At 42.7% G+C, this 27,716-nt stretch overlaps 2 protein-coding genes across 7 annotated transcripts in view; both read left to right on the top strand.

Annotated features, from left to right (window-relative positions):
* The first annotated feature begins 3,619 nt into the window (after positions 1 to 3,619).
* On the top strand, positions 3,620 to 6,149 carry LOC133124789 (LRRN4 C-terminal-like protein). Its single transcript, XM_061236274.1, has 2 exons — positions 3,620 to 3,778; positions 4,230 to 6,149. The coding sequence occupies exon 2, from the start codon at positions 4,235 to 4,237 to the stop codon at positions 5,003 to 5,005; it is 771 nt and encodes a 256-aa protein (XP_061092258.1). The 5' UTR covers positions 3,620 to 3,778; positions 4,230 to 4,234; the 3' UTR covers positions 5,006 to 6,149.
* Positions 6,150 to 17,872: 11,723 nt separating this feature from the next.
* The window catches only part of LOC133123926 (latent-transforming growth factor beta-binding protein 3-like), a 46,973-nt gene continuing 37,129 nt past the window's right edge, over positions 17,873 to 27,716 (top strand). For all 6 annotated transcript variants that reach the window (XM_061234651.1, XM_061234654.1, XM_061234653.1 and 3 more), the window contains exon 1: positions 17,873 to 18,580. In XM_061234651.1, the coding sequence (XP_061090635.1) occupies positions 18,340 to 18,580 (241 nt within the window). In that variant the 5' untranslated portion in view covers positions 17,873 to 18,339. The remainder of the gene's footprint in view (positions 18,581 to 27,716) is intronic.

The raw sequence follows: 27,716 nt of genomic DNA, 5'->3' as shown, positions 1-27,716 counted from the left end.
AATTATAGTGATAATATTGATTTGATATTGCTTGTCAATTGATTGAGCAATTATGTGTGTGTTCCCTTAATTACACTGCAGCTGTTGGTGCAGCCATTTGATTGCTTTAGTTTACATTGGTGATGTAACTGTCGTTGTTATGCTATCGTAGCACACTTTCAGGGTCATGTCCTTTTCACTTTGCCCCAAAAGGAGCATTCACAGCTCTGTTCTTCATTGCATTTGGCACTCTGAATCAGATTTCACCCAGAACTCCACAAAAGGGTGAATACAGGGCTGATATCACTCCTCAGAGACATGGTATACTACCTGCCAGGAGGTGGTGCAGTTACAGTTACCTTTAACCTCCATACAGTATGGCCATATCCACACACAATCACCACATGCACACACACACGCACACACACACACACACACACACACGCACACACATACAGACGCACGCACACACATACAGAACAATATCTTTCCCCTATAGGCATAGATGTGACTCAATATTATATACAGTATTTTCTTAATTTAAGCAAACATTTCTTCAATTTGCTGACACAGTTTTTTTTCTCAAATACAAATCTCCTGATACAGAGATATCAGTTATTATTATTATTATTATTATTATTCTTATTATTATTATAAGCCATTTTTATACAAGCCACACCGGGCCCATGCCACAGTGCATGATTGTGTAAAGCTCTAGTGCAGTTGTTGTATGTGTCAGTGTATCACCAGGACGTGCCTGTGTGTGGCTGCGTCCCGGGACAGGTCAGTGTGTAACTGTGACACAGCCCACAGCTTATCGGCCCATCACGGATTCCTCCACGTTCCGCTTGTAAAGGCCAAGTTTTGCAATAGACCGCACCTGGAGGGCAGACATCAACACGAGTGTATATGCTGGGAAGATCCAGGTCATCACAGGGTAGCACAGTGGAGATTGCTTTCATGAGAACACGGAGGAGAGCGCGCATGGGTCATTTATCCCTCTGGCCGTTTCCCATTCCCACACGCTGTAACCACAACCAGATGAGGAGCCGGGGGAGAGGGTCAGGGTCGTCCTGGGGTGTTTCGCTTCCTGCGGAGGAGAGGGGGAAATCATCAGGCATTACGCAACACACAGATAGGGAAATATAGTGTGGGAGGAGGGGGAGGCATCTTGATCTCGGAGGCCGATCTGTGTGTGCTGGGAATGCGCAGAGGCGGGAATATTCAGATCGTTCCAGACATCCGTGCCGGTCGGGACAGGCAGGGGCATGTGAAGCACGTACAATGAGGGGTGGCGGGAGAGCACTCCTTCTGACGAAAACAGTCTTTTCCGATGTCTGTGTTTCCAGACCTGCACTCAGCAAAACCGTACGTGCATACACCTCTGCACGGACACCTGAGCTGAGCTCTCTGGCTCCCTACGTCCACGTCTGGTTTCCGGCAGGTTCCTTTTTCTCCACCTGCCCCCGTTACACGTTACAAATTCTCAAGTTCAAGGTCTCAAGTTATATTTCATTCAGGATGCGGTATACTGTATCACTTACGGCATATATCATAATAATACATACACTGCGTATATATAAAGGAAATTATGTGTCTATTAGGGAAAAGTGTCTTGCTTAATTTTTTAACAACTGCAACCAAGAGAAGTGTCGATGATGTGAAGAGATAGCCCTAATGTCCGCTTTTGTATTCAGATTGCATCGCCAGTCAGCTCTATACTGTTAATGTCATGCACAAGACTGTAATTTCAATGTGTGCAGGCTTTTTAATTAATCAAGGGATGGCTCAATGGAAAATTATATATTATTATGTACATGGCTTCATTACAATATCCTTAATTATGGTAGAACTTAACCTGACAGGATAGGCTAATTGATATCAGACTTGATATTCTTAAATTTCTTGGCTATCCGGCTGCTTAATAGACAACATAAATAGTACTAGCCAGCAATAGCAGGATATTAATACTGTGTGCTTTCAGAAGGCCCCAAAGCTTAATGAATCATTTGGTAGTAAGGATCATTTCTTTTTAAGTCAGTGAAGATATGGGGTCAAGTTTCGCCAAGTTGTTCTCATATGTTTAATGAGCATTAGACCAGTTTGTATTTCCTTGAATTACCTTACTAAATGGACAAATACATAATTTAGGTATTTTCTTGGCAGGTAGGTTTGGTATAAAAATGTTATGTTATTGAGATAAACATTTTTCTGTACAATACTTACCATGTAATACCACTTACCATTTTTCATTGGTAACCCATCTTACACTTAAAAATTATTTTGTGTAATGTATTTATTGCAGAAATTATAAACTTTATTTTCTTTTTCTGATACAGAACTCTGTGTCTGTTTGAAACATATATTTAAAACATTTTAATATGTTTGTGTCTGTCAATTGGTGGATGTAATGCATGATGTAAATCAAAGCAAATTTAGCATGAACATTGTTCTACATGTTTCAGGTATTCAGAGTACAAGGCCATGACCTCGATGGCTGATTCACTATAGCTATATCAAGCTCTGTCTGTCTGAACCATCAGCATTTATTTCAAATTCAAAGGCAGACATTGTTGCCGGTAGTTTTAATGTTGTGTCTAATTGGTCATTCACATTTTATACAGGCATAGACAGAAATGAGGTACCAGGGTTGTGCTCTAAAGAGCCATGGGTATTTTTAAAAATGAATTACATGAATTAATTTCTCATCGATTTTTAATAACACTCTCATCTCACGATGAGAAGTTCAGGGCCTCTGTGAAGTGATAGTTTATTTGTTTAATTAGGCAATCTTGTTCCAGCAGCTATTGCCTTTATGCTCACCAACAGTATAAACACCGTCCATCAGTTTTCTTACAGCTTTTGTGCCTTTTGCCTTCCTTGGTTCTTTTGGGGTTTAGTTGTAAAGTTTTCCGCTCACTTGCATATGCAGTTACTACATCCCTTTCAACCTGTGCAACAGGCAGGTGTGCCCCAGCAATTCACCCTGTCGTCACTGTTGACTCACGCACAATGCAACATTGTACAGTATGTGATCTGCGGCAGTCATACATAGGCATGCCCGCTTTCCACTTGCGTAAAATGTCTGCTCTCCGATTCGTCTCATCAGGTAAATCACGATAAGATCATGAGCAGGCACATTCCAGCCAGTGAGAGTGGATGGGCAATCAGCCCTCTCTCCTGCCAGCCATTATGCCAGCTAAAGACTGGCATGGACCTGTGGTCAGATCTCTGCCTTACTCAGAACCCGGCTGCTCATTAACGGGCATACGCTCTGACCATATAAGGACTGAGGCTTTTCTGCCCTCACATTACAAAAGACTAAATACCCCCATGCACTGGTGGAATGTTAGTAGGATTGTGCACTAGTATTATTCTCCCTCTCTCTCTCTCTCTCTCTCTCTCTCTCGCCCCCCCTCTCCCCATATCTCTCTTTCTTTATCTCTCTCTATCTCCCTTCACTCTCTCCCCTTTCGCTCTTTCTCTCTCCCTCTCTCTTTCTCTTTCCCTCTCTTTCTCTCTTTCTCTCCCCTCTATCTCTCTCTCTGTATCCCTATTTGCTCTCCCTCACACTCACACAACCACACACACATTTCAGCTCGAGAGTGGTGCTGGAGAGAGAGAGAGCTGGAGGGAGGGGTGGGGAAAGAGGGAGTGCTGAAAGGAGGGGAAAGTTTGGGGGAGCTTATAAAAGAAGTACCGCCGAGAAGAGTGGGAAACCATTTTTGGAAAGAGAGAAGAACCAAAGAAAGGGAAGTGGTGAAAAAGAACATTTCCATAGAGATCCTAAGCATTTAAGGTGAGGTTTGGATTTTTCATCCGCATATTTAGAACTTTTACTGTGTCACTTCACTTTGGGTTTTGTGACTGAGAGCGTGTGCGTACATGATCTAACTGTATACGTAAAGTTCTGCAGACACCGTACAACACTTTTTCAGTGAACTCTTAGTGTACATCAATGTTTCTGTTTGCTGTGTGACTTCAATAGGTCATCATTCATGTGAATGTTTTGCTCCCATGAAGTCTTACATGTCCATTGTTTTTTTGAAGGCTAAAATCTAAACACTGCACATGTTAACTTTAAGTAAACTGCATAATTAAGTAAACTTCCAAATTATCAATATATTATACTGTATATGAACATATAATGATCTCCCGTCAGTGTGTTCCAGCAGTATAATGAGAGGAACATACTTTTGTCACATTGTGTTTTATTTACATGAGGAATACCTTTCTAATTAAATTTTCAGACACAATGGCAGCTCCTGATTTTCCAGCATTGTCGCTACTGATCGCCTTAGTCTTCCTGTTGAACGGCTACTTGGCCGACCCGCTCAAGGCCCCAGAGGGTAACAGCACGTCAGCTAGGCCTATGATAACCCCCTTTCGAATCCGCTACGTGACGGGCCCCTCCGACTACGACTATAAAGACGAGGAGGATGAAAACAAACCCACAAGCATCGCCCAGCCCCAGGACCAAACCCCGAAATTAATCCCGCGACCCTGCGACTACAACCCGTGCCAGGACCAGCAGGTGCCCTGTGCCCAGCTCGCAGCCCTCAGTGACTGCCTGTGCCCCGGGGTCACCGGGCCTCAGGAACTCCCAGAGGCGCCCTCTTTGGGGAAGATCGTCCAGGAGGGGTCGGAGACGGTTGTCACGTGGTGCGCCCCACACTCCTCGGTGTCCTCCTACCGGGTGGTGGTGGATGGCGGGGAGCCCCTGGTTTTCGGGGAGCGGCTGAGGAGGGCGGTGTTAGGGGGGCTGGCGGCGGGGGCGAGGGTGTGTGTGGAGGCTGTGAATGACGCCGGCACCAGCACCCCCTCGCCGCAGTCCTGTAAGGAGTACGAGCCCCCGGGCGATGAGGGCCTGTCACTCAGGGCGGGGATAATCGGAGGAGGCTTGGGGTTCATTCTGCTTCTTTCTCTGTCCGCACTGCTGCTCTGGAAATTCAACTCCTGCAGGAAACCAGGGAGTGACAGTGAGGGCCTGGGGAACCTCTCGTACAGCTCCGAGGGCCCCCTTTGAGAGGGCCCCCTTCGAGAGGGCCCCAATTGGGCAGAGAATGACACGTTCTCCATGGGAAAGCGCTGACATCACCAGAAAGTAGGCAGAGAGAAAATGCAAAGATGAGTGGGTTTGCTGTCCTTGTTTCTACACAAAAGTGTAGCATCTGTGACTATCCTAACTGAATTGACCTGGGAGGAGAATAATTTCCAAGATAACTAGTACAGGGTAAATTACATGGTTGTTTAAGGAAGACACTTCTGCAGGGTGGAAAGACCATGTGTTTTAGCATAAGACGAACTTTGATGCCGTGCTCGATGGGAAGATGAGGAAAAGGGTGGAACTTGATTACTTGAATGAATGTCCTGGTTATATTCCCAACCTGGCTCTCTCATCCTGCCAACCAATCAGCCTCCTGCTTAATTGATTAAATTAAGGTCTCTTCCCTCTCCACCTCAGCTGTTGTGTGATGAGCAATCTGGCACAAAATGGACCCAGGTGGTTGGTGGTGGTGGTTGAAGAAAGTTTCCCCTTCATCACTGCAATGAGTTTTCGGTGTGAAATAGTACTATATACATGTAAGGAATTAGTATTGTTGTTAATGAAATGTCTTACAGAATTGTCAGGGGAAGAGATGGCATAGCAGTGACTGAGTATGTAGAACTGGACAGAAGATGGACCAACAGGGGGGAAGTTCCTCGGGGAACAGAGTGAGAGGTCCTTTGACAGGTTGAGGGCTATTGTTCTTATTAATAATTTCACAACATTACCTACTGTGTTAACCTCCACTTGTCCAAAATGTTCATATCTTTCATGTCTTAAAAAAAAGATCTTTCTAATAGTAACAATGAGTGAATTTTAGAATCTGTATTTAATAGCTTGTTGTAGTTTGATAGGACTGGCACTGCACTGGATTAACAGAAATTATTTTTTTTATTTGAATTATTATTGTATATGTTTACACTTTTAATTTATTTGTATTGCGTGGTTGTGACTGCTTAGTGCATTTTATAAGCTCTCGAGACTTGAAAATAAATAAATAAATGTACAATATATGTGTTCAAATGCCTTAACTGAGAATGAAGCTCTGAGAACCATTTCAACACTGTTGTTATAATTCTTAGCAGAATTGTAGGCAAAGTAAAGAAAAACAAAACCAAACAAACTGTGTTTCTTCTGTTTTCTTCATAATAGTGTTATCGTTCCATAGCACACGTCAATCTGCCCTTCTTGGACCTTTCTCCCGCCACCGCACCGTGACCAAGGGGGCCTGTGTGGGGCCCCTCATCCGCTCTCTTGCTGTTTTTATTCTTTGGTGATGAGGGGGAGGGGTTGCTTGCAGTGCTGTGATTGGTCACTGAGTTATCCCGTGTAATGCTTTCTGTGATGTCAGTAACATACTGTATCTTTGCTGTAGGCTATGTTTTTGTGCTAAGGATGGTATGAGAATAGGCGTGTTTTAGAATTTGCTGCTTTATCTCGTGCTTAGTCTTGTTTTATTTTGTTTTGCCTCGTGTGCCATCTCACAAGCCACAAGCACCTCAGAAGGCTGCAAAAACAGCACGATGGCAAGGTGTGCGGTGTTGTTACTATAGCAGCCAGCTCTTAAATCATATCAAAATCTCCTATTGTGGTTTTGGGCTTAATTTCCCATGAGGAAACTTCCAGTGCTGAGACTCCATTTCTGTCTGCTACCGTCTCTACTTTGCCCCTGTCTTAGATTGAAATGAACGGAGGCCTGTCTACTTTTTGTTAAACATGTTCTGGGAGCTGTGCCTGGGAAGACATCCAGCTTTTGATGCACCGTAGACACAGTTAAAAGGAGAGTGTTTTTCAACCTTTAAAAGGGTAGCATTTGAGCTGCCCCCAATTTATGGGGATTTGCAACATGAAGGTAAAAGGTCTTTGCAGCACCTCTGTCAGTTAAGTTCAAAATTTGACTCTGGAAATGGCAATTTAAGCATAGCCTGTTATCTCATAGATTGAAATTGTGCCAGCTATGTTTAATGGTATTCATGAGGAGTCAGGTGGTCAACTCCTGGAAAAAGTCTTATTTCAGTCAGATAGCTCACAATTTGAATTAAGCAATATATTTATTAAGGTTTAATGGGAATGCAAATTTGGCATCAAGGCTCTGCCTCTTATCAGTCCCTGTTCACATAAGCCAGGAAGAATGATAACAGGATGATAGGGAGAGACCACTGTAACACCCCTGTCCCAATGTACAGCCACAGCCCACAGCTGGGAGCTCAGCTGGGGGGAGCAGAAAAACGTTTCTGAAAGGCTTACAGGAGCAAGCAGGGCAAGTCAAACACGCGTAGCAACAGGAGCAGCACAGCAGAGTGCAATGTGCATAGCAGTGGCATAAACAGTTAAAGTTATAAGCATCACTTGAGCGGACGGAGACTCGGCGAATCTCAACTTGTCTGCCCGACCTAGCCTCCCTAGCTTGTATCATTTAGAAAAAGGTTTTGTCAATTAAGTTCTCGGCATCGAAATCCGTTTCAAAACCTAAGGACGTGATTCATGGGATTTATTCTACAACCTCACTAAGCTTGTGACTAGACTGCTTTACACAACTCTTAATGGTTTTGATGCCATTCTAAGAATTTTAATGACTATGGCCCTGGTGAGGTGTACAGATTATGTGCGGTAGCATTATGCACCCCTGGCATTAGATTTTTCTGCCTGCAAACTATGTTCAGTCAGTATATTTTGGAATGCAGTCAAAGCAAGAAACTGGCACAAATTAATAATTATGAAGAAACTCTCAGAAAACAGAAAACTCAACACAGAGAGGGAGAAGGGGCGACATTGTCGTTCTCGGATTGTCCTCTTTGATATTCGTCTGCTCATAGAGGGCAGAAAAGGGTATATTCAGATATTCAGGCTTAAAACCTAATGAACAGTATGGCCTAAGGTTCGCCTCTGATGTGGTTCTGGGAGCAAGTATCTGTGATATACTTGTATAAGTGATATAAGTGACTGAATCAATCACCACAAACATATTCCCACTTCTATTACAAAAAAACTAAACAAACTCATCAACTTTTTGGTTAGTCTGACGATGATCAACACCACGCAGAAGTGTACAGTATGCATACCAATATTTCTAATAAAAAACTTATTTCGAGCTCAGGACAAACACAAAGGACATTCAAAATGCTGCCTGAATGCTTATGAGCTTGCATTCAAATTGAAGCGATGGTATGCTTTGAAAGACTGCGAACCTCTTAATTTCTGCTAATGTGCCTGAGAATAAATACCGGCTTATGACTGTGATCCACGCACCTGGAATGCTAATGGGACAGAACGAGCCCTTCTTTGGTGCAATTTGTATTCTGTGTGTGAAGCAACCATGCAAAAAGACTCCCTGGGTGAGGTGGTTCTTTTGAGGCTTCATCTATGCTCCAATGCTGTGTGAACCCACCTTTATATAACATTGTTGTTTTACTCTAGTGTCTGTGACCAACCAGTGTGCTAGCGCACATCTGAATGACACAAAATGTCAATTATTGTGTGAATTGGGGTGAGAACTCACAAAAGCACCCAGAAAGTCTGGCTGTGGTCTTTGCCATTGAGGGCGTTGCAAATCTAAACTTTTCAATTCAAATCTCTGTTTAACCTTCAGTGGGTCCAGTAGGGCCAGTGTTCACTCCCTGGATTGCGTTCTGCCGCAGAGGGAGGACACCTTGGAGGTGAGGTACCTGCTGAAGACATAATGAAAGTGGGTAGCTTTCTATCAAAACTCTACCATCTTGTCTCACCTCATTTATATCTTTGATCTGAGCTGGACTTAACTACAATTACCAGATATAAAAGGGGGGTGGTTGTAGCTTACATATAAATATGTCAAATACATACTGGATGTTGTTTGAATAATAGTGTAACAATACTTTTGTGGGGCTGCCTAACTGCATTGGTAACGGTGAATTCAAACGGTGAAGCAGCCAGGTGCTGTGAAAAAGTGCAGCAGCAAAACAGCTGAACATTCTGTACAGGCCTACAAGCCTCTAATTTTGAAGATTCCGTCATATGTTTAACAAAGCGTATCTCCTAGAGGAGACAGAAATGTGGTAAATACCTGCAGTGTTTTATCATGGGAACATTTTGACTGATTAAACTACTGTTTCATTAATTTCAGATTCAATGGCCACCCAGCTCTGGGCTATTGTAAATTGGACTTCGCACTTCAGACAAGCTATAATAATAAAAAATAGGTATTTAAAGTTATGGCTCCTTGGATTCTATAAATAGCATGCCATGTTTAATGTGTAATGGTTAAATTACATATTAAAGAAGGGCCCATTCAAGTTCTTATCTGCTCTCTTTCTAGAGGGCTGAATTCACTGACTCAATAGTACTCCTGGTTCCCACTCTGAAAATGTCTTTCTGTTACACCATGTTCATTTTCAGTTGTGTTGTCCAGTGCATGACTCAGTCTTTCCATTCTGTTCTCATTCCCACTCTAAAATAGGCCTGCATGTTCATCCATCCCTGCTGGACAGAAATTTATAAATACATCTATAAATTATATACGTACATTATTGTAATTTTAATCACAACTTTTGGTCCTCCTGGGTGATGGCTCCATCTAAATATAGCAGTCTTCAGAGGATTCTTATGCGACGAACCCTGGACCTCACCATGATAGTATAAACAGTGGCTCGGAGCCCGGCAAGGTCTTGTGCAGTTGGTCATATCTTCACTCGGGGAGAGAAGGTCTCAGTCCACATGGTTGCTCTGCTGAAAAAAACAGCTCAAGCTAGGTTTTGAAACAGCTGATAGCTGGTTGACCAGTCCAGACCAGCTCCCAACTCAACATGGCTTAACTGGTTGACCAGTTCAGACCAGCTCTCAGCTTGACATGGTTTGACCAGTTTGACTATGTTTTTGCCGACCATCTCAGACAAGCTACCAGCACTAGCTGGTTGACCAGCTCATACTCAGCCAGACCAGCTTCATGACCAGCTTGGCCATGCTGGTTGACCAGCTCATACCCAGCTACACCAGCTTATGACCAGTTAGATTTTCAAGCTGGTCTAGCGGGCATAGCTGGATTTCACAGCAAGGTGGACCTCCTGCTCATGCAGGAGCCTCTCCTCTGGTCCATCAGGATCCTGCAGTCTGCCTGCATCAGCTCCATGTTTAGTACATTCTTCCAGTTCAATGACCGTCCAGCTCAGGTGACGAAGCTTGTCGCGGGAAGAAGCTATGGCACTGTGGCAAACCGTATTCCCTTTGGAGTCTACAACTATGGTAGACTGCCCTCTTATCAAAGTGATGGAGGCTATTTATATCAGCAAAATGAAAATGATTTAGGCTAGACTTTTACATCCTTTTAAGCCGTATCTCTTATAAGCTTATCTTGGTCTTTTGTGCTCTATGTTTTTCTTTATCCCATCTGAAAAACAGACAGAGGCAGCATGCTGTGGTGTGTCATGTCATGCCAATTTTCAACTTCATAAACAAACACTGCTGCTCTCAACAGTGGCTCCTAGTAAAAATGCTTTTGTGTACAGTACAGTGGATTGATGCAGAAAGAGAAATAATGAGAACATGTTAATGTTAAGTCTTATTAAAGAAACACACACACACAGACACAGACACAGGGTCAGAGTATTCCCAGGCCTTTAAGTGTTGTTTGAAAGAATAGACATCAGTTTTTGGGAGACGTCAGTGTCTGGAATAATGCCACATGCACAGGCATGGTGATCACTCTGTCCTGTTTTAGAGGTTCTGTATGCGTTTCCTTTCATGGCTTTCCCTGAGCCAATCCCAGGTTTGGCTTAATGAGTTCATTGTCTGCTCAGCTGACAGAAGCCTTCTGCTCATATCACGTGGTCATTATATTCCGTTAATGCATGTACTTAGAAATATAATTCTGAAGACTTGGAGTTATGAAGGATACAATTTTTATTTATTATTAATAAATTAAGTATTGTTAATTTATTAATGTTGGTTTTACCCCATCTCACTCGCTGACTAACTAACTGTGCAATATGGGATTTGGCTTGATTCTAGCCTGCTGTGATGGTGAATAAGAAAAATAAAAACACATTAATTATTTGAGGCAAGTGAAGGCAGGAGAAACACAAAGTGTTTCAGTGTGCATAGCCTGGAATTCTGGCCCATTGCAGGGGAGTGCCTGAGGTTCTGACTGATGTTGCATGGGGGGCTCTCAGCAAGATCACCCTATCGGCGTTAGCTAAACAAACCACTCTATCATATCTTCACTCTCCAGCCAAGAGCATCACTTCCTGTACACCAGACCTCTCTGTGCAGCTGGCCCCTCCCCCCTGTGTGACTACACTTCCCTGTCACATCTCCTGACTGCATGAGACCACGACGGATGCTGACAACAGGTACAGTTTTTGCTGGAAAGATGCAAGTCTGTGCCATAATGTGCACTCAGTGACCACTCTGACTGAAAATCAGCAGAACATACTCAAACCACCCCATCTAGCACCAACAATCATTCCACAATCAAAGTCACCTAGATCACATTTCTTCCCCATTCTGATGTTTGGTGTGAACAACAGCTGAACAGCTCTTGACCATGTCTGCATGCTTTCATGCATTGAGTTGCTGCCACACGACTGGCTGATTAGATATCTGCATTAACGAGCTGGTGTACAGCTCTACCTAATAAAGAGTCCACTCTACCACCAAAGTTTTTGCTTTGGTGGTGATTGGTTTAAAACAGATATCTCTGTGGAGTTTTCTGAGCAAAATACCCCCCCAACATAAACTGTAGCTCTTTTAAAGTAAAATCGAGTTAACACCGCTTTTTAAGTATTGTTTATGGATGTGAGTGAACCTGACCTGGGAAGTCAGGGGCAAGAGCGATGGGTGGGGCTGAGGAAAGGCCTATTGCATAAAGAGTGCAGAGCGATGACGTCACGGGGAGAGGAGCAGTGCTTATCGGGCGTGCAGAGACACGAGAACGCGCCGACAAGCTCGCTGGGAACCCAAACAGATGAAGCACGGTTTCTGATTCACCGCGTCCACCTGAGAAAACACGCTGTTGTTCCGTCTACTCTCACAAACAGCCCTGCCTCCTGTGCTGCCCTCAGTCCATGGTGGTGGGTCAGGGCAGCGGGGCTTTCCTGTGAGTGCATGCTGGCCATACACATGCTTGTACTTGCATTTATCGAGAGGTTCTGTTCTTCACCTATACAAGAGTACGGTATGAGATGAGCAGATAAGATAAGAAGACCCCCCATCCCTGTCTGTCTTGTACATGTCCTGTGTAGGCAAATTAAATTTATGCTACTGCTTAGGGGCACAAGATGTTGAAAACTGGTCAACAAAATTACAGGTTATATGACTGGTGGTTACCAAGATTTGTACCATGATGCATTGCACACACAGCTAAGAATAGGCTGGATTAAATTTGAACAAATACCAGTTTAAACTGAAAGGTTTTGTTCAAGTTTAATTTCCTGCTAAATCTACACATTGAGGTACCTGAACCATTAAAATGATGTTTTATTAATAATAATGTGCAACTGCACAGACATTCCCAGGCTGTACTATGTGCAGTGATAATGCCAACTGACACCTTTCTGTTTTATTCAATGAGTTTCGATGACAGGCCAATAATATATTCATGTTCTTCAGAAACATGATAACATTTTTCAGGTTGTGATTTTTGACTTTGTAATGATTGTTAAAAGAAATACTGAATCAGAAATTCTCATTGAAGTGCATTATATAACTGCATTATACTTGGGTATTAATAATAACGAGCATGGTGTAAATGGTAATTCAAGCTATCACCGCTTAATCACACCTCATCATCTTGTTATGACTGCAAAAAGATGACTGGGTCTGATGAAACAGTAATGGTTTCATTGTCATGGATAACAGGAACTGTGTGTGTGTGTGTGTGTGTGTGTGTGTGTGTGTGTGCGGGTGTGTGCGGGTGTGTATGTGTGTCTAGCCACACACATAATATAGTATATGATTTAGTCTACACTAAATGTTATTTAAGGGCTCCCTCTAGTGAAAAATGTGGGAAGAAGCATTTGACTGGGCTGGTGACAGACTGTATGACGTTCTGGGCTGTCAGTATGCATTGCCATTATAAGGTATATTTATTTGGCAGACATTAATATTAAGAGGTATTTACAAGGCTATCACAGCTAGATAAAGTCCTTGGACCATATAGAATTCAGATTGTAATTACTATTGTTCCTTATCAATTGAGAAGATTTCCTGCACTGAAATTATGGAACTTAAATCTGTGTGTGTGTGTGTGTGTGTGTGTTTAGATATGTGAAGTGATGTGTTATTCACCATTTTTCCACTGATCTACACTGTCCCAAAGTGGCCAGACTGTCAGAGTGGTGATGTGGTGCCTCGAGTGCGTAGAAAGAAGAATCCGTTCTTATTTCCTGCGGTTGTCACAGACCAAGAGCAGTCAAACGCACTCCAACGCACTGACAGTCGCTCAGATGTTTGCCCACGCTCCAGACACAAACAGGCCTTTCGTCGACAGACCACAGTGCCACACTGAGGATCGTTTTCCAGCCTGTGAGGAGCCAGACTACACTTTAATTGCTATGTCAGAGTGTAGAAAAGGGGCGCGGACCATCAAAGCCAGCAGGAGCCCCATGTCCCTGGGGGCAGTAGACAGGATCAGGAATCTGAACTTAGTTGGGATTTCCATAGAAAAAGACTCCAATTCAATTCAGATATTTTTAGTCCTCTGATGTTTAAGCAAGTGCTGATTTGATGGTTCAGACATTAAATGATTCAGGCTGTAATTAGTCTCAAGACTTGTGTGTACAAATATGCATAAACAAACAGCTACTGGTTGAATATGTTCTGTAAATTAGGGGCCTGTTCCACAAAGCGGGGATTACATTACAGGTCATTTGGCTGACGCTTTTATCCAAAGCGACTTACAGTTGATTAGACAATCCTCCCCTGGAGCAGTGTAGCATTAAGGGCCTTGCTCAAAGGTCCAACGGCTGTGCGGATCTTATTGTGGCTACACTGGGAATCGAACCACAGACCTTGCGGGTCCCAGTCAGGTACCTTAACCACTACGCTACAGGCCGAGATATAACTGTATGTGTCCAGAGTTCATTTAAACTGGCTCAACTTATAGATTTTGGGTGGCTGAAAAGCAGTGGCTAGGAGAGCTGCTTTAGATATCTGCTGCGTTATAGAGTAATGATCCATCACAAGCTCATGACCTCGGGACATCCCAGCAGTGTTGAGTCGGCATTAAAAAATAAATGCTTATTCTTCTCCTGGGAACTGATCCCAGATTCGACAGACTGAGGACAAGGCTAAGAAATGTTTATCATTTTATTGAAATCTATTTAAGGGATCTGTCCACTGCAGTAAGCTAACGTAAACTAACAGGCAATAAAAATGAAGGATGTGAGACCAATGTTGTGGCAGTCAGTGCCATGGGGCGAGGCACATAGGGCCATCGCATCACTCAAATCAACTGGGCCTCTGTATGCACACTCCATTAGCACAGTAAACATGCAGTTCAGGAGGCGGATTTCAGAGTAAAAGGTGGAGGAGGCACTGGTTGTATGTGGTTCACAGTGCCCACTGCTGCTGCCCAACCTTCCAAAGTGACGGAGGATGTTGTAGCAGACCGGAAATAATTATGGTAGGCCATACAGTAGATTCTGTAGGTTTTGGAAAGGCCCAGGCTCGCAGTGCCAGTAATTGCAGCTCTTGTGGGTAGCGGTGGGCACATGTGCGTAAGGCCAGTGACCTAACCTTGGCTGGGGCGGAGGGAAGCCCATGAGCCAGGAGTGCCCAGGGAAAACTCTGCCGAGGTCAACGTCGGGTGAGAGGGAATGTTCCACAGAACCAGTGGAGCTGTGCATGCACCGGGGCCAGGGAAAAACGAACAAAAAAAAGTATTTGAATAAACTCAAACCATGCAGCAAGGCCTACGCTACCCAGACACCAAAGGTCACCAAAGCCATGGCAACCCAGTGAGGTCCAGCTGCCTCAGGTGGCCAGGTGTGTGCCTGATCACTAACACCTGCAGTGATCAGTTGTGCAGGTGCTCCATCATGTGGTTGAGTTTTGGCAGAACAGCCATGCCTTCGGGGAAAGCCTTGCACAACAATATGAACACAATTACAGAGTTTCTTTCTGTACAGAATGCTTGCTGTACCATATCTATTGGGTTGCGGTATTACTTACAGCAATGAACATGTGTAAACCAAACAGGTAAAATTGGATGAAGTAGCAGAGTTGTTATTTCTGTAGGGTGGCAAAGAGGGTGCTTATGTTTATGTATCCATGAAGTGCTCACTTTCATTGGGAATAATCCTTGCTACACCCCTTTGATCGATGTATGCTAAATATTTCAATTACATACATAGATCCAAGCCAATAATAAACTATTTTTCATCAGTTTGATTACTATTCATGCATGTGTGTGGTATTTTGTTTGGAACAGGGGCAATATCCTTCAAACTGTGTGACAGAATGGACAAAGTTTTCAGAAAGTCCATATCCACCAGAAATAAGCAGAATATGTATAAGAAAGTGTCTGAGAGCGATCTCTCCTCTTTGCGATTGAATTCTCCAAGTTTCACAGGAGTACTGTCGGCATGACGCAGCGTCTACCGCTGAAAAAAGCCAATCCTATAATTATACTTTTCTTCTTCTTATATTTTTGTCCATTTCACATTTGCGGCTCAGCTTCAACATTAATTTCCCAGCTGCGTCTCAACTAGTGATGTCTGGGAATTGTCGAGGAACTGTTAACTCTCAGAGGAAACGGACCCGACCACCAGCCCGGGAGTTATGAAAACAAACAGCCATTGGGAATGTGCTCGTTGCTCTGAAACGCCCATTTATGCTACTTATAAGGTCACAGGTCAAACCAAACTAGAATTATGAGAAAATAAAACAACCGTGTTTGCTACACTGCTATATTAGAAACACTGCTTTATTTGTACTGTATATATTGCATTTTTGTATGTGCTTTCAATCATCATTGATCAAATTGTTATGATAAATTGCTCCAGGGAAATATGTTTCATTAAAATGTATTTTTAGAAGCATCTCCCACTTACAGGAATTGCTTGCATCTCTAATGCTGTCTGCATCAAGGTGATATCCTGCAGTTTCCAGACCCGAAGCCATGCAACTAGAGTAGTGTGCATCGCACCTAGCCTCAGCCAGCTTACATAGCCTTGAAGGGAAGGCCTATGATTATGTATACAGCACTCAGACTCATGTATTTCAACATACTCACTCGGACTGTTGTTTTTATATGTAAAATCCTGTCCCATATTTACACTGAAAACAGCGCAAGTGCTACTTTTGAAGGTAGCAACTCCTCGTTGTATTTTCGGACTGCTGACTTTTTCCGGCACTTAGCAAACCCATGAATTGATTACTATTTCCCAAATGTGGCCCAGTAATCATTATATTGTTCAGGGGTAGTCCAACTCATAAGGTGATGCTAGATGAGACATCACCCTGTTTGCCTTGTGATAGGCCTATTGTAATGATGCTTACTAACTGTAATTGTAATTGTCATTTTTACAGTTCACACCTATGACCTGCAATACTTTCCTCCAGTGATGATGAATGCAGACATTTGAACAGAGGTAAGTGTTAACAGGAGAGAGCTGTGCGTGTTTGTGTGTGTGTGTGTGTGTGTGTGTTTGTTTGCGTGGTGTGTGTATGTTTGCATATGTGTATGTCTTGGCAGTGGATGCCACAGCAGAAGAGGTGGAGAAATGTGAGAGCTGCCTGCGAACTCTCTCCCGAGCTCTGCAGTCATTTCCGTAGTGACAGAACACAAACACTCTCCCTTTCAGACAGGAAGTGACTCAACCGCTGCTCTCTCTGGCTTACGCTCCTGCTTGGCCTGGTCATTCAATCCACAGACCACATTCATCATTTGTCATTGTTCTCCGTCAGTGTACAGCATTCAACAATACTACGCATTTTTTAAATCCAATATTATTCCCATAATTCTGAATGAATAAAACGTAGCACATTTACTGCTGTAAATATTTCGAAAATGCTATCCTACAAGAAAGAATAAGACTCACTAATCTGACATGTGTAGGGTTGTATGGACCTTATTTTTTGAGCTGCCAGAGGCCATATATTTGGGTTACTAAATCAAATACAGTGGCCAAATGTTGACATTACAGAATTCAGTGAAATCAACCAAAAGTTCTAAAACAGCCCTGAAACTGAGTGTACATATTCCCCATATAGGTAGCATATGTTTTTAGTGACAAACAGCTGGTCTTGCCATATAGAGTTTAGCATACATGAATGCTGGTCTCTCATACACACACACACACACACACACACACACACACACACACACACACACACTAAGTGACCACTTTATGAGCGGTCATTTACAAGAAATGAATCTGACATGTTATCCTCCTTCAACCTTAGAACGGACCCTCAATTTATGCTCACAGGACACAAAACTGAGCAGAGGATAGGTTTTAGTTACAGTCTTGTTTGTAAACCGTACATTTCTAACATTACACCATATTTTTCTGCAGGTCATGTGTCCAGTTAGTAACCACCTATGGATCCTGGTGGTCAAGGTATGCGATAAACTCAGATCAGTTACCAACTGTCAGTGAACAGTGACCAGCAGAGTTGCGTCATTACCGCTATGTGTGTGTGTGTGTGTGTGCGTGTGTGTCAGAGAGAGAGAGAGAGAGAGAGAGAGAGAGAGAGAGAGAGAGAGAGAGAGAGAGAGAGAGAGAGAGAGAGAGAGAGAGAGAGAGAGAGAGACGCCGCTTAAAGTTAAAGTTCTGCCTGGCCGACTGCCAACAGCCCGCTCTCTGTAGCTCTGAAGCACTGGCTCCCTCTAGCTTTCCCTTCTTCCCCTCCCCTTTACCCAAAGTCTCAGATACGCACACATCAACCATCCATGCAACAGCGCGGAGCCAGAAGGAGAAAAATAGATTCAGCAAACAGAAAACAAGTTACTTCACTTCAGCATCCATCCGCTGGACATAAAGCCAATCTATCACTTTAAAGTAGGCTATGTGGAAACTTTTTTCTGTCGCATTTTCACACTGTTCCGTGTAGTTATGCGGGAAGACGCGAAGTGGCTACAGCACAGCTAGTTGTTTTTCACTTCTTTCATAGAAGAAAGTGGAGAAGCGTAGCGCTACTTGCTATTGCTTTCATTTCGTCGCGTTACGATAATTGCGGCAAATTGAGGGAATCTACAGTTTCCATCTGAGTGAAGCGGGATTAAGGCGAGAGAAAAAGAAAGTCAAAAGTGGCTGAAGACTTGCTGGTAGTCTACGCAACATTTTAGGCTCCGTGCACCTAACCCTGCGCCGCGTTAAGAAGTTAAGGATGCTAGCATGCCCTCTCTGACCATTTCCAACCTCATTCTCATCTGGCTGGGCGTACAGAGACTGGCCCTAGGCGCCGAGCGCATCTCAACCCGGGAGCGCTTCAAGGTAGTGATCTCCCCTGTGATCTGCAAGAGGACGTGTCTAAAGGGGCAGTGCCAACACACCTGCGAGCAGGGCAACAACACCACACTCATTGGCGAGAACGGCCGGTCCGCAGACACCCTCACCGGGCCCGGCTTCAGAGTTGGTGAGTAAGCATACTTGAGTGTTCTCAGAAGTTTTAATGGGTAAAGATATTAACCTGTAAAGCATTCCCCTAATTTAAATATGAGGGGAATGCTTTTATATTAAAATTCAAAATAAACAAACATACCCGACATACCCTGCGCATTTGCAGTTTTGCCCATGGCTAAATCATCAAAGAATGAATCGGTGGAAAACCCTCAATGTGGGTCTTGCTGTGTGCCTTGCATCTCACCAGGAGTTTCACTTTCAGACTATTTGTGTGGTTTGCGCTTTGGATAACAATACACATGAACTGACAGCTGTGGTTTACTGTTAAAAAGAAAGAGCTGTTTGATGTTCTCTTGTGTAGTTTTGATTTCAGATCTGAGGGTTCGCAGGCCTGTGCAGTTTCAGCATACAGTAATTAGACTCGGTGTCCTCTAAAGTACATCTCAAACTAAGCCACACTCTGAATTTAACGTTATTATTGGATTTTCGTCCATTTCATTATTGCACCATGGTTGTACATAATACCTTTCTTGCCCTTGTGGAATGCATTCTGGACAATTGTGTGCTTTGTATTGTCACTTATTTTCAGAGGCAAAATCAAGATGTTTTTTTGAATTGGTTTTGTTATTATGGCCACAATGTGCAATTATGTGGTTACCAGATGAATATCTGTTGTTGTTGTGTTTATATTAGCTAGACAAGCACACATACACAGACAGACGGACATACACACACACACGGTGCAGTACATAAGGATTCGGACAGTGATCTATTTTTTGTTGTTGTTTTGGCTCTGTATTCTACTACATTGACTTTAAAATATAACAATGGATATGAGTTTAAAGTGCTTTCATTGACAGCCCTTTTTATAGTCCCCCCATTTTAGGGAAGAAAAAGTAATGTGACAAATTAATGTCATCTGAAATAAAGTTGTGATATTTTGTACTTTGTTGCAAATCCTTTACATTCCATGACTTGGGCTTTAAGTCTTGTCTTCAGTAAGTGAAATGCATGTTCAACCAGATTCAGGATGGGTGATTGACTTGGCCAGTCAAGGACGTTCCACTTTTTGGCCCTGAGACACACCCTGGTTGCTTGACTGCAGCTGACGGCGGTACCTTTTGGGTCATTATCCTGCTGCAAGGTCAAGCGTGGCCCGTTGAGCTTTCGGTTTGATCTGAGCATAGTTTATCCTGCTTGTGCAGTCAGCAGTCATGGCATCAATGAAGACAGTTGAGCCACATTTAGTGTCATACATGCACAAGCCATAATTCCACCTCCACAATGTTTCACACATGCGATGGGGGGAGGGGTGCTTTGCACCATGAGCAGTTCCTTTCTTTCTCCACACTATCCTCTTCCCATCCAGGTTAATACTGGTCTCTTCTGCCCATACTGTAAGACTCTGTTCCAGAACTGTACAGTTTTATGTGTAATTTTTGTTGTTGTTGCAAACTCTAACCTGGCTATTCTGTTCTCGAGGCTTATCAGTGGTTTGCATCTTGCGGTCTCAGGTCATGCTGGTGTTGTCTTCTTTTTATGGTGGTCTTTGAAAGAACTATGCATGCATCTTGCAGTGTTCTTGATCTGTTCGACAGTGGAAAATGGGTTTTTCTTCACAATAGAAAGCATCCTTTGATCGTCTGCAACAGCGGTCTTCTGTGGTCTGCCAGGTTGTTTGCTACTGCTGAGCTCACCAGTGCATTCTTGAAAGCGGTTGAATTTGACATACCCAATGTTTTGCCTTTTTTTATTCAGATTTTTCAGCCTCATGATGGCCTGCTTTACTGACATTGACGCTTCTTTGTTTCTCGTGTTGAGAGATAGCAACAGCAACAGATAACTCCAAATGTGAATGGCACACCTAAATTCAACTCTTGACCTTTTATTAACTTTCTTCTGCATTCATTAATTATTGGTGCAATGACCCACAGCTAGCCAAGAAACAGCTGAGCAGTCAAATGTACAATTACTCTCGGTCCCCTGAAATGGGGGGACAATGTATTAAAAGGCTGTAATTCCTACACGGATCAACCGATGCTGATGTGAGTACCCTGAAATTAAAGCTTGACAGTGTGCATTAAGCTCAAAGTCATTGCTTAATTTCAAGTCCAAAGTGGGGAAGTACAGAGCCAAAAAGTTTAAATGATCTCCCCCGCATTGTCTAACTGGCATAGATCAACTCTGTCTCCACCTTATCGGACTGAATGTTGTAGGGCATGGTGCCACAGAGTCTGCTCTCCGTTCGGCTGCACTGAAAGATTACTGTTTCCCTCCTGTTGGCAGGGGAAGAAACATTGCGTCTGAACAGGTCATGCACTTAAAGTGCAAACAAAGAAAGCTGACCACTGCTCCCATGCCAAAGATTATTACTGTCAGATTTTATATGTCTGAGGCTTATCTTGTCTAATGGAATATGACAGATGACATAGCAAGAAAGATTATTTTACAGCAAGAAAGATTTATTTTCCTTCATTTTTTTATTAGGAGCTGAATACTCTTTTATTTTTGTTACATTTGATTCCAAATTTGGTTTCCTTCTACCATAAAAGCCCTGAGGATATTTCATCTTTTTTATCAGACCCCATAATTGTGTCAGTCAGGTTTACTTTAGGTACGGAAATAAACTTCAGCCGTAGAATAAACGGGGCCCCCCTCTCGTATGCTGTGAAAGCCACTGTTATGAGGTATGAAGGCTGAAACGCCCTCCGCTGGTCTGGTGTGATTCAGCTTATGAAGTCAGAGGTTCTGCAAAGGTTTTACCACAATATTCAAGAGACAAAGGAAGCTCTCAAACTATGAAGCCCCTTGCAAAGAGATCAGTCCCAGGATATATTTGAAGTGACTGATTGGCTTTCCACTTTGGATTACACTGCACAAAACTGCAGGTTCTTTTTGGCCCAAGCAGCCCAGGGAGATGAATATCTCCCTCTACCTTAATGTTGTGTCTTAGTTAGAGGTTCCCATGCAGAAATGTGTTGTACTCACCAGCCTATTTCAGACAGAAACAACATGGCTACCGCAGATCAACCACAATTCCAAGATCATTATGTGCTCAGTGATTATTGTTCTCTTATTAAAATGGAATAATAACATGTTGTTGACCGCATTATTCTCATTAAATTTATTTTCGTATGTATATATTACAAATATTACAAAAAGGGAGGACGTGTGCAAGTTTGACATTGAAACTGGCACATATGCGTTTGTACAGTGCCTCTTAGAGGGTATAGAAAAAGCTATAAATAATGCTTTTTAGTGTGGTGTTGACTGTCAGTAGGCGAGCTCTTTCTGCATAAATAAAGACCCTTTTGGAAGGGACATATTCTGAGTGTGAAGTGTGTTACTGACTGGATTACCTCCGTATTACAAGCAGGGTCAGTTTTTCCTTCTCAACCCAACATAAATCCATTGGGCAGCCATTTCAATTTGTTGTTGCACGGTAAACTGTGGGTTGGGTGATGTGCGAGCATATTTTGTATTTTTGTTATCCCCTTGGCTGAAATCACATCTGCCTCATTGACAAAAATGAGTGTATTAGACATTACTGTATAGGGCTACCATAATACTGTACCATCATTCTGTTGCTCTTTTTAAAATAATTAATGCAGATTCCATAGAATTATTTGGGTATTGTTGCTGTTGAACTGTAAAGTGCATTTACCCTGTCCTTTGTCCCATTGTGTGGGTTCGTTTGGCTGGGATGCAGTATTTCAACAGACTGCAGTGTGAGCCAGTGTAAGCTATTGGCAGGATGTGTGTGGGTGTGTGTGTGTGTGTGTGTGTGTGTGTGTGTGTGTGTGTGTGCGCACGCTCATGATGATCAGTAGTTGTAGTCAGTTCCTGGCCATTAGAATGTGAATCACCAGTTGTTTCACAGTGTAGATCCCCTCTTCTGCTCACACACAATGGATCACACAGAGCGGCCCTCCCCGGTGGAATTGCAACATCCATGCCCTCAGCTGAGATAAGTGTGCATAGTCCAGCGGGAAGAGCATAGCTTGTTACCCACCCACTCTGCTTTTCATTGCTTGTAGTGGCCTTTGTGTATAATCTCTGTTTAGAGCATGGGGGGGTTTCTCTTGAAAACGGACCTTGAGTGGGTGGGCTATACTACATAATGAAATGTGGGTGGACACAACGCAACAGAGCAGGCTATAAAACTGACTTGTTGAAACACTGAGATTGCTGGGACTTTTGCTATTAGCATAATGTGCAGTCAATGTGCAGAAATCTGCTAGGATTTCAGATTTAGAACACTAGCTATGTGCAATATTGAAAGGATTTTAAAAAAATGAAAAAGAAAATAATACTATCAACATCAGTTATTTTCCATTAGGCAGTTTTCTGGACAAATTCTTGGCAGTTTCTTTTTTACTTTATGGTACCCTTTGTGGTCTGTGCTAAGATAGCACATAATTAAACCTGAAAAAATAAATAAACTGTCTGTCCAGGTTGTTGTTTTTTTAACGATGTTTCTGTCCAAGTCCAAGTATTTTACATATTTCTTCTGAGTGGTTTTCTGGCATTTTTCCTTGTTACTGATGATTGTGTTTCTGTGGTCACTACCTTTTTAAAAGTTTGTGTTGGAGCAATACATGCTCCAGTTTTTTTGTAATGTAGAACATTTTAAGCTTTCTTCACTAACATACTATTCATAGTTCCTGCTGGAAATGAGTTATTTCTAGCAAAGGGCTCTTTGTTTATAAACATACTGATTCATTCCATAGCCTGAAGGTGACTTGAAGGACCTCAAGAGAAAAAAAACATTAAATTCACAACTAAAATTATCCAGCCTTTCAAAGTTGCCAGTTATAATTTCCCCTGCTGCTCAAATAGTGAACATGTGTCCATAACATGTCAAAGCATATAAAATTATATTCTTAAAAAAATATTTTTTACAAGTGTTTGAGATTTTTGAGGGACGTTTCAGGGAATTGGTCACCCGTGAGTGGATATTCTGATCCTTACAGCTGGATGGACATTCTAAGACATTCTCTTTGTCCATGGTTGTGGACTTGGACAGCTATACTGTCCTGTTGCAATCTTTGTGACTTGAGTCAGCTTTGTCATGTGGAGGTGAATTAGGGTGAATTCAGGTGATTTGCTAATTGTCTCCTGCTTAGTCTGATCAACTGTACGTCGCTCTGGATAAGAACATCTGCCAAATCCCATTAATGTAATGTAACTTCAGTTTCCAGTCTTGTGGTGAGGGCAGACTCAGAAACTGAATTTACAAAGAAGTGTCCCAAATTACCTGAATTCACTCGATTATTTGGGACCTTATTTGGGAGTGTATCAACTAGAATCAACCTGCTAGTCAGCATGAATCTAGTTGTGTGAAAAGCTTCCATTCCCCCACATTTATTATGGAAACATGTTTAATCACTAAACGAGGTTGGTTGTTTCTTAATCCATGTTCCTTTCAAAATAAGTGACATGTAAACAAGCAAATCCTCCCCTGGCAACAAGCATCATAAATACAGGAACCTTCTTGTGTGGGCTATGGTACCTGGAGCGACACCGGATGTGATGTGAGTCAGTGAGCACTTGACACAAGACTCGACCCCTAAGGGCTCGAGGCAGGTTTTGATTCAGGTGATTTTTGGCAGTAATGTCAGTTTGCTGAGAGAGTGGAGTAGCCATAAGTCATAGGTAAAAACACACACCCATCTGCTTACACACATCACAAGGTTCAGCCAAGCAGGTAAAATTTACACATGTTCCTCTTTAATAAAAATACTTTTTCTTTTTTGTTTTTTTTGTTTTTTTTGGGGGGGGGGGGGGGGGTTCAGCTCTTGGATTAAATATTAAATATAATGAATGGCTTGAAGTATTTTATCAAAGATTTATCATCTTATTATCCCGTCAAGATATCTCTTCACAGCTTAGTGGAATTCCCAGCAGCCGTCTTTATTGCTTTCTCCAGTTAGCTGTAAAATACTGTGCTGTTCAGCCTGCAGTTTTGGCTGCTTAAATTGTCAGTGCTTACTCAAACTGTGCGATAAGCGCTTTTTGCCTGTCTGGCCAAACTCATTATGCCTGGCTTAGGCTTGAGATTTCCGAGGCTGACTCCAGGTGTATGCTGGTGATCCTGCCAGTAATATAAGTGTCTCCGCTATCAGTTTGATGGTATTGCGTCAGATGTCAACGCAATGACTTGAAAAATGAATATACTATAGCTGTGCTCCACATGCTGCTGGTCTGGTTTAAAGCAGGATACTGTGCTACCTGACTGGGACCCGGAGAGTTTGCTGGTTCCAGCCCTGGTGTAGCCACAATAAGAGTCGCACAGCTGTTGGGCCCTTGGGCAAGGGCATTTACTCCGCATTGCCCCAGGGGGAATTGTCCACTCCTCAGTCTAATCAACTGTAAAAGCGTCAGATAAATTACCAACAGGCTGTTCCGCCCACCCACACGCACCTTTTCAACTTTTATCAAGAGACAATCCTCCTGTCAACCGAGCCAACCTTGAATGTAACTGGCTGCATTGCACTGAAAAAATGTTTCCCAAAAAATGTATCGAGAAAACCTAATAAATACAGTTGTAAAAATATAGGTTCATACAAATAAGCATTTTTCAGTCTGTTTCCGATATAGATAGTGGGCAGTATCCAAATTCTAATTATTCACCACATTTTGTATACAAACACACACACACAAATTCAGACACACATACAGACACACACACACACAAATACAGACACACATACAGACACATACACACACACAAATACAGACACACATACAGTATGTAAATCCACTTATTCAAACGTGGATGTACATGTGCAGTAGGCTGCTTAACTCTAATGTCCAGTAGGCTACATTTTTGTTTTTATTTTCAGCGGTTATTATTAATTTGACTGTAAAATGAATTTACAAGGATGTTATGGTACTCCAAAACAATAATTTACCGGAGAATGTGTCTTATTCGAAAACATTTCCCTTCTCAAGTCTCGACTCAGATCCCTCATTTCTCAGGTGCTTTTCATCTTGAGAGGTTTTCCACACGCCCGTCTGTGTTTTTGACATTATTATCTGACATCATGTATTAACATGACCTCGAGAGAAGACGCACATCCACATGAAAAACACTGAATCGCTTTTATTTTCAGGCCCGAATGAACTCAGCGAGGTTGGGAATAAGTGCTCAATGTTTACCGAGCTGTGTGCTTGTTTCTTCTCCTCCCGCCTTTGTGGCCTGGTACTGTTTGTGAGCCTGCCTGTTTTCTTGAGGTTGCTACCTCTGTGGAATTCCACATCCACTAAACAGACAGACTGCGGTTGTCTTCGTTTAAAAGACAGGCCTGGTCCCTGTCCCAGGAGAGCCAAAATGCCTGCAGGTTTTTAAAGCTCTCTGTCATTAGAGATGCAAAGCTATTTACCTGTGACGGATGTAATCAGGACCACGAAGGTATTACTCTTTCAGAAAGGGCCTAGACCTGAACTTTATGTGGCTACAGGATACCTTGTGGTTAAGGACTGATTTCCCTGGACCGGACGTTTTGCGGGGGCTGTGAAAGCCACAGAAAGGGTTATTGATGACAGTTATTGAACAGTGAGGGGACCGTCACTGCCAAAGACCAGTTAGCATCTGTGCTACTTCTTATCGTTTCCACTCATAGGAAATGTATTATACAATATGGCTTACTTGGAGTATAATTACATATACTTTAAGCTAAAAGGACAGAAGACAATTTTAGAGAAAGACCAAAACAGTGTGACAGATATGCTGCACATCTAGCCCTGTAACAATGGTATGCAGCAGTATACGATGTTAACTATTTGACGCTTGAGCATACTTGAATATACTTTTTTGTCAGGTCAATTATGATTTCTCAACTGATCTAGCAGGTTAAATAGAGCCGATGTTGTACTGTGTGTAATTCTTCTTTTTGTAATGATGTCCACTTGATCATGAGTTCACATCCAATGGCTGTCATGGAGAACAGATGAGGACTTCATACATTTATAAAGCTGAGGTCCAGCAAACAATAAAGGCAATACTGTTTGCGTATGAGGCATGTAAATGTCATCAATGTGGTTAAGCCATGGAAATGTCATAAATGTCAACTTATGGGGACTCTAGGTTATGTTTATTTATTTTCGAACTGTTTTCAGTTTGTTTTTGCTTCACAGGTATTCTGTGATACACACACTTTCCAATGTGGTGCCCCCTGGATGCTGTGGTTAGACCTCGGGCGTTTGTCCAAGCCCAACCCTAACCGCTCCAGACCAAACTCACTCAGCCTTGTTTTGTGTGCGATTATGTAGCTTTTTTAGAAAAGATCGTCCATAAATTCTGACAATACAATTTACCTGTATATGTGCTGTAGATCCCGGAGTGTGTATATCTCACAGCATAACTGCAGTGTCAGAGTCAGTGCACTTTTAAGTAAGTGTTTTAGGAATGCACTATATTTTCAGGTTCTAAATATCTTATTTAAGTATATTCTGGATTTAACTGCCAGCCGTGTGTCTGTCTTTGCCTATTTCATACATTTTTATGGGAATTCTCTTCGTGGTCCTGTCAGTGTTTTTATCTCTCACAGGCTGCTATAGTCATAAAATGCAAAAAGTATTATCTTAAAGTATTTTCATCAGCTGCTAGTTCTTTCATTCTCTGCTGCAGTCATTGACACCATTCGAGTGAAACTCAGGAGAGTAGAGTGGAAAAACAGACCACACCAAATCGTTTTGGCACTCCCCACGAAGTCATTTTTTACAAGTGAGGAGAATGCGTACCTTTCTTCTGCAATGTGTCAGAGGTTACTCCCTGTCTTGCTTTCAGGCCGCCATGATAGTAGCACACTTGAACAAACAAACAAACAAACACCCGTGTTTGCTAAGTTTTTTAAAAGTGTACTCTCCACAGGGGAGCGGTTGGAGGGGTGAAAGAGAGCGGTTATTTAAAGCGGGGGCAACGGAATGCAATGCCATGAGCCAGCGAGCCCCAGCCATTGCTGGCTGGAACGTGATCAGAGACGTTCAAACCAAATAGCAGTGCTGCTACCAGGAGGGTGAAACAGAACGGAGGCTCGATTAATGAGTGCAGCCGAAAGATGGCTGGTTTCACACAGTCCCTGAGGAAATGGAAAGTTATATCTGGCACTTGTAAACGTATTATTTGTTTACTTTCACACCTTGTA

The sequence above is a fragment of the Conger conger genome, chromosome 3 (genome assembly GCF_963514075.1).
Source record: "Conger conger chromosome 3, fConCon1.1, whole genome shotgun sequence".
Lineage (NCBI taxonomy): Eukaryota > Metazoa > Chordata > Actinopteri > Anguilliformes > Congridae > Conger > Conger conger.
This window is presented reverse-complemented; position numbering and strand designations above follow the sequence as displayed.

Coding starts and splice junctions, on each gene's coding strand:
- LOC133124789 (XM_061236274.1), top strand. CDS start 4,235: ATGGCAGCTCCTGATTTTCCAGCATTGTCGCTACTGATCGCCTTAGTC.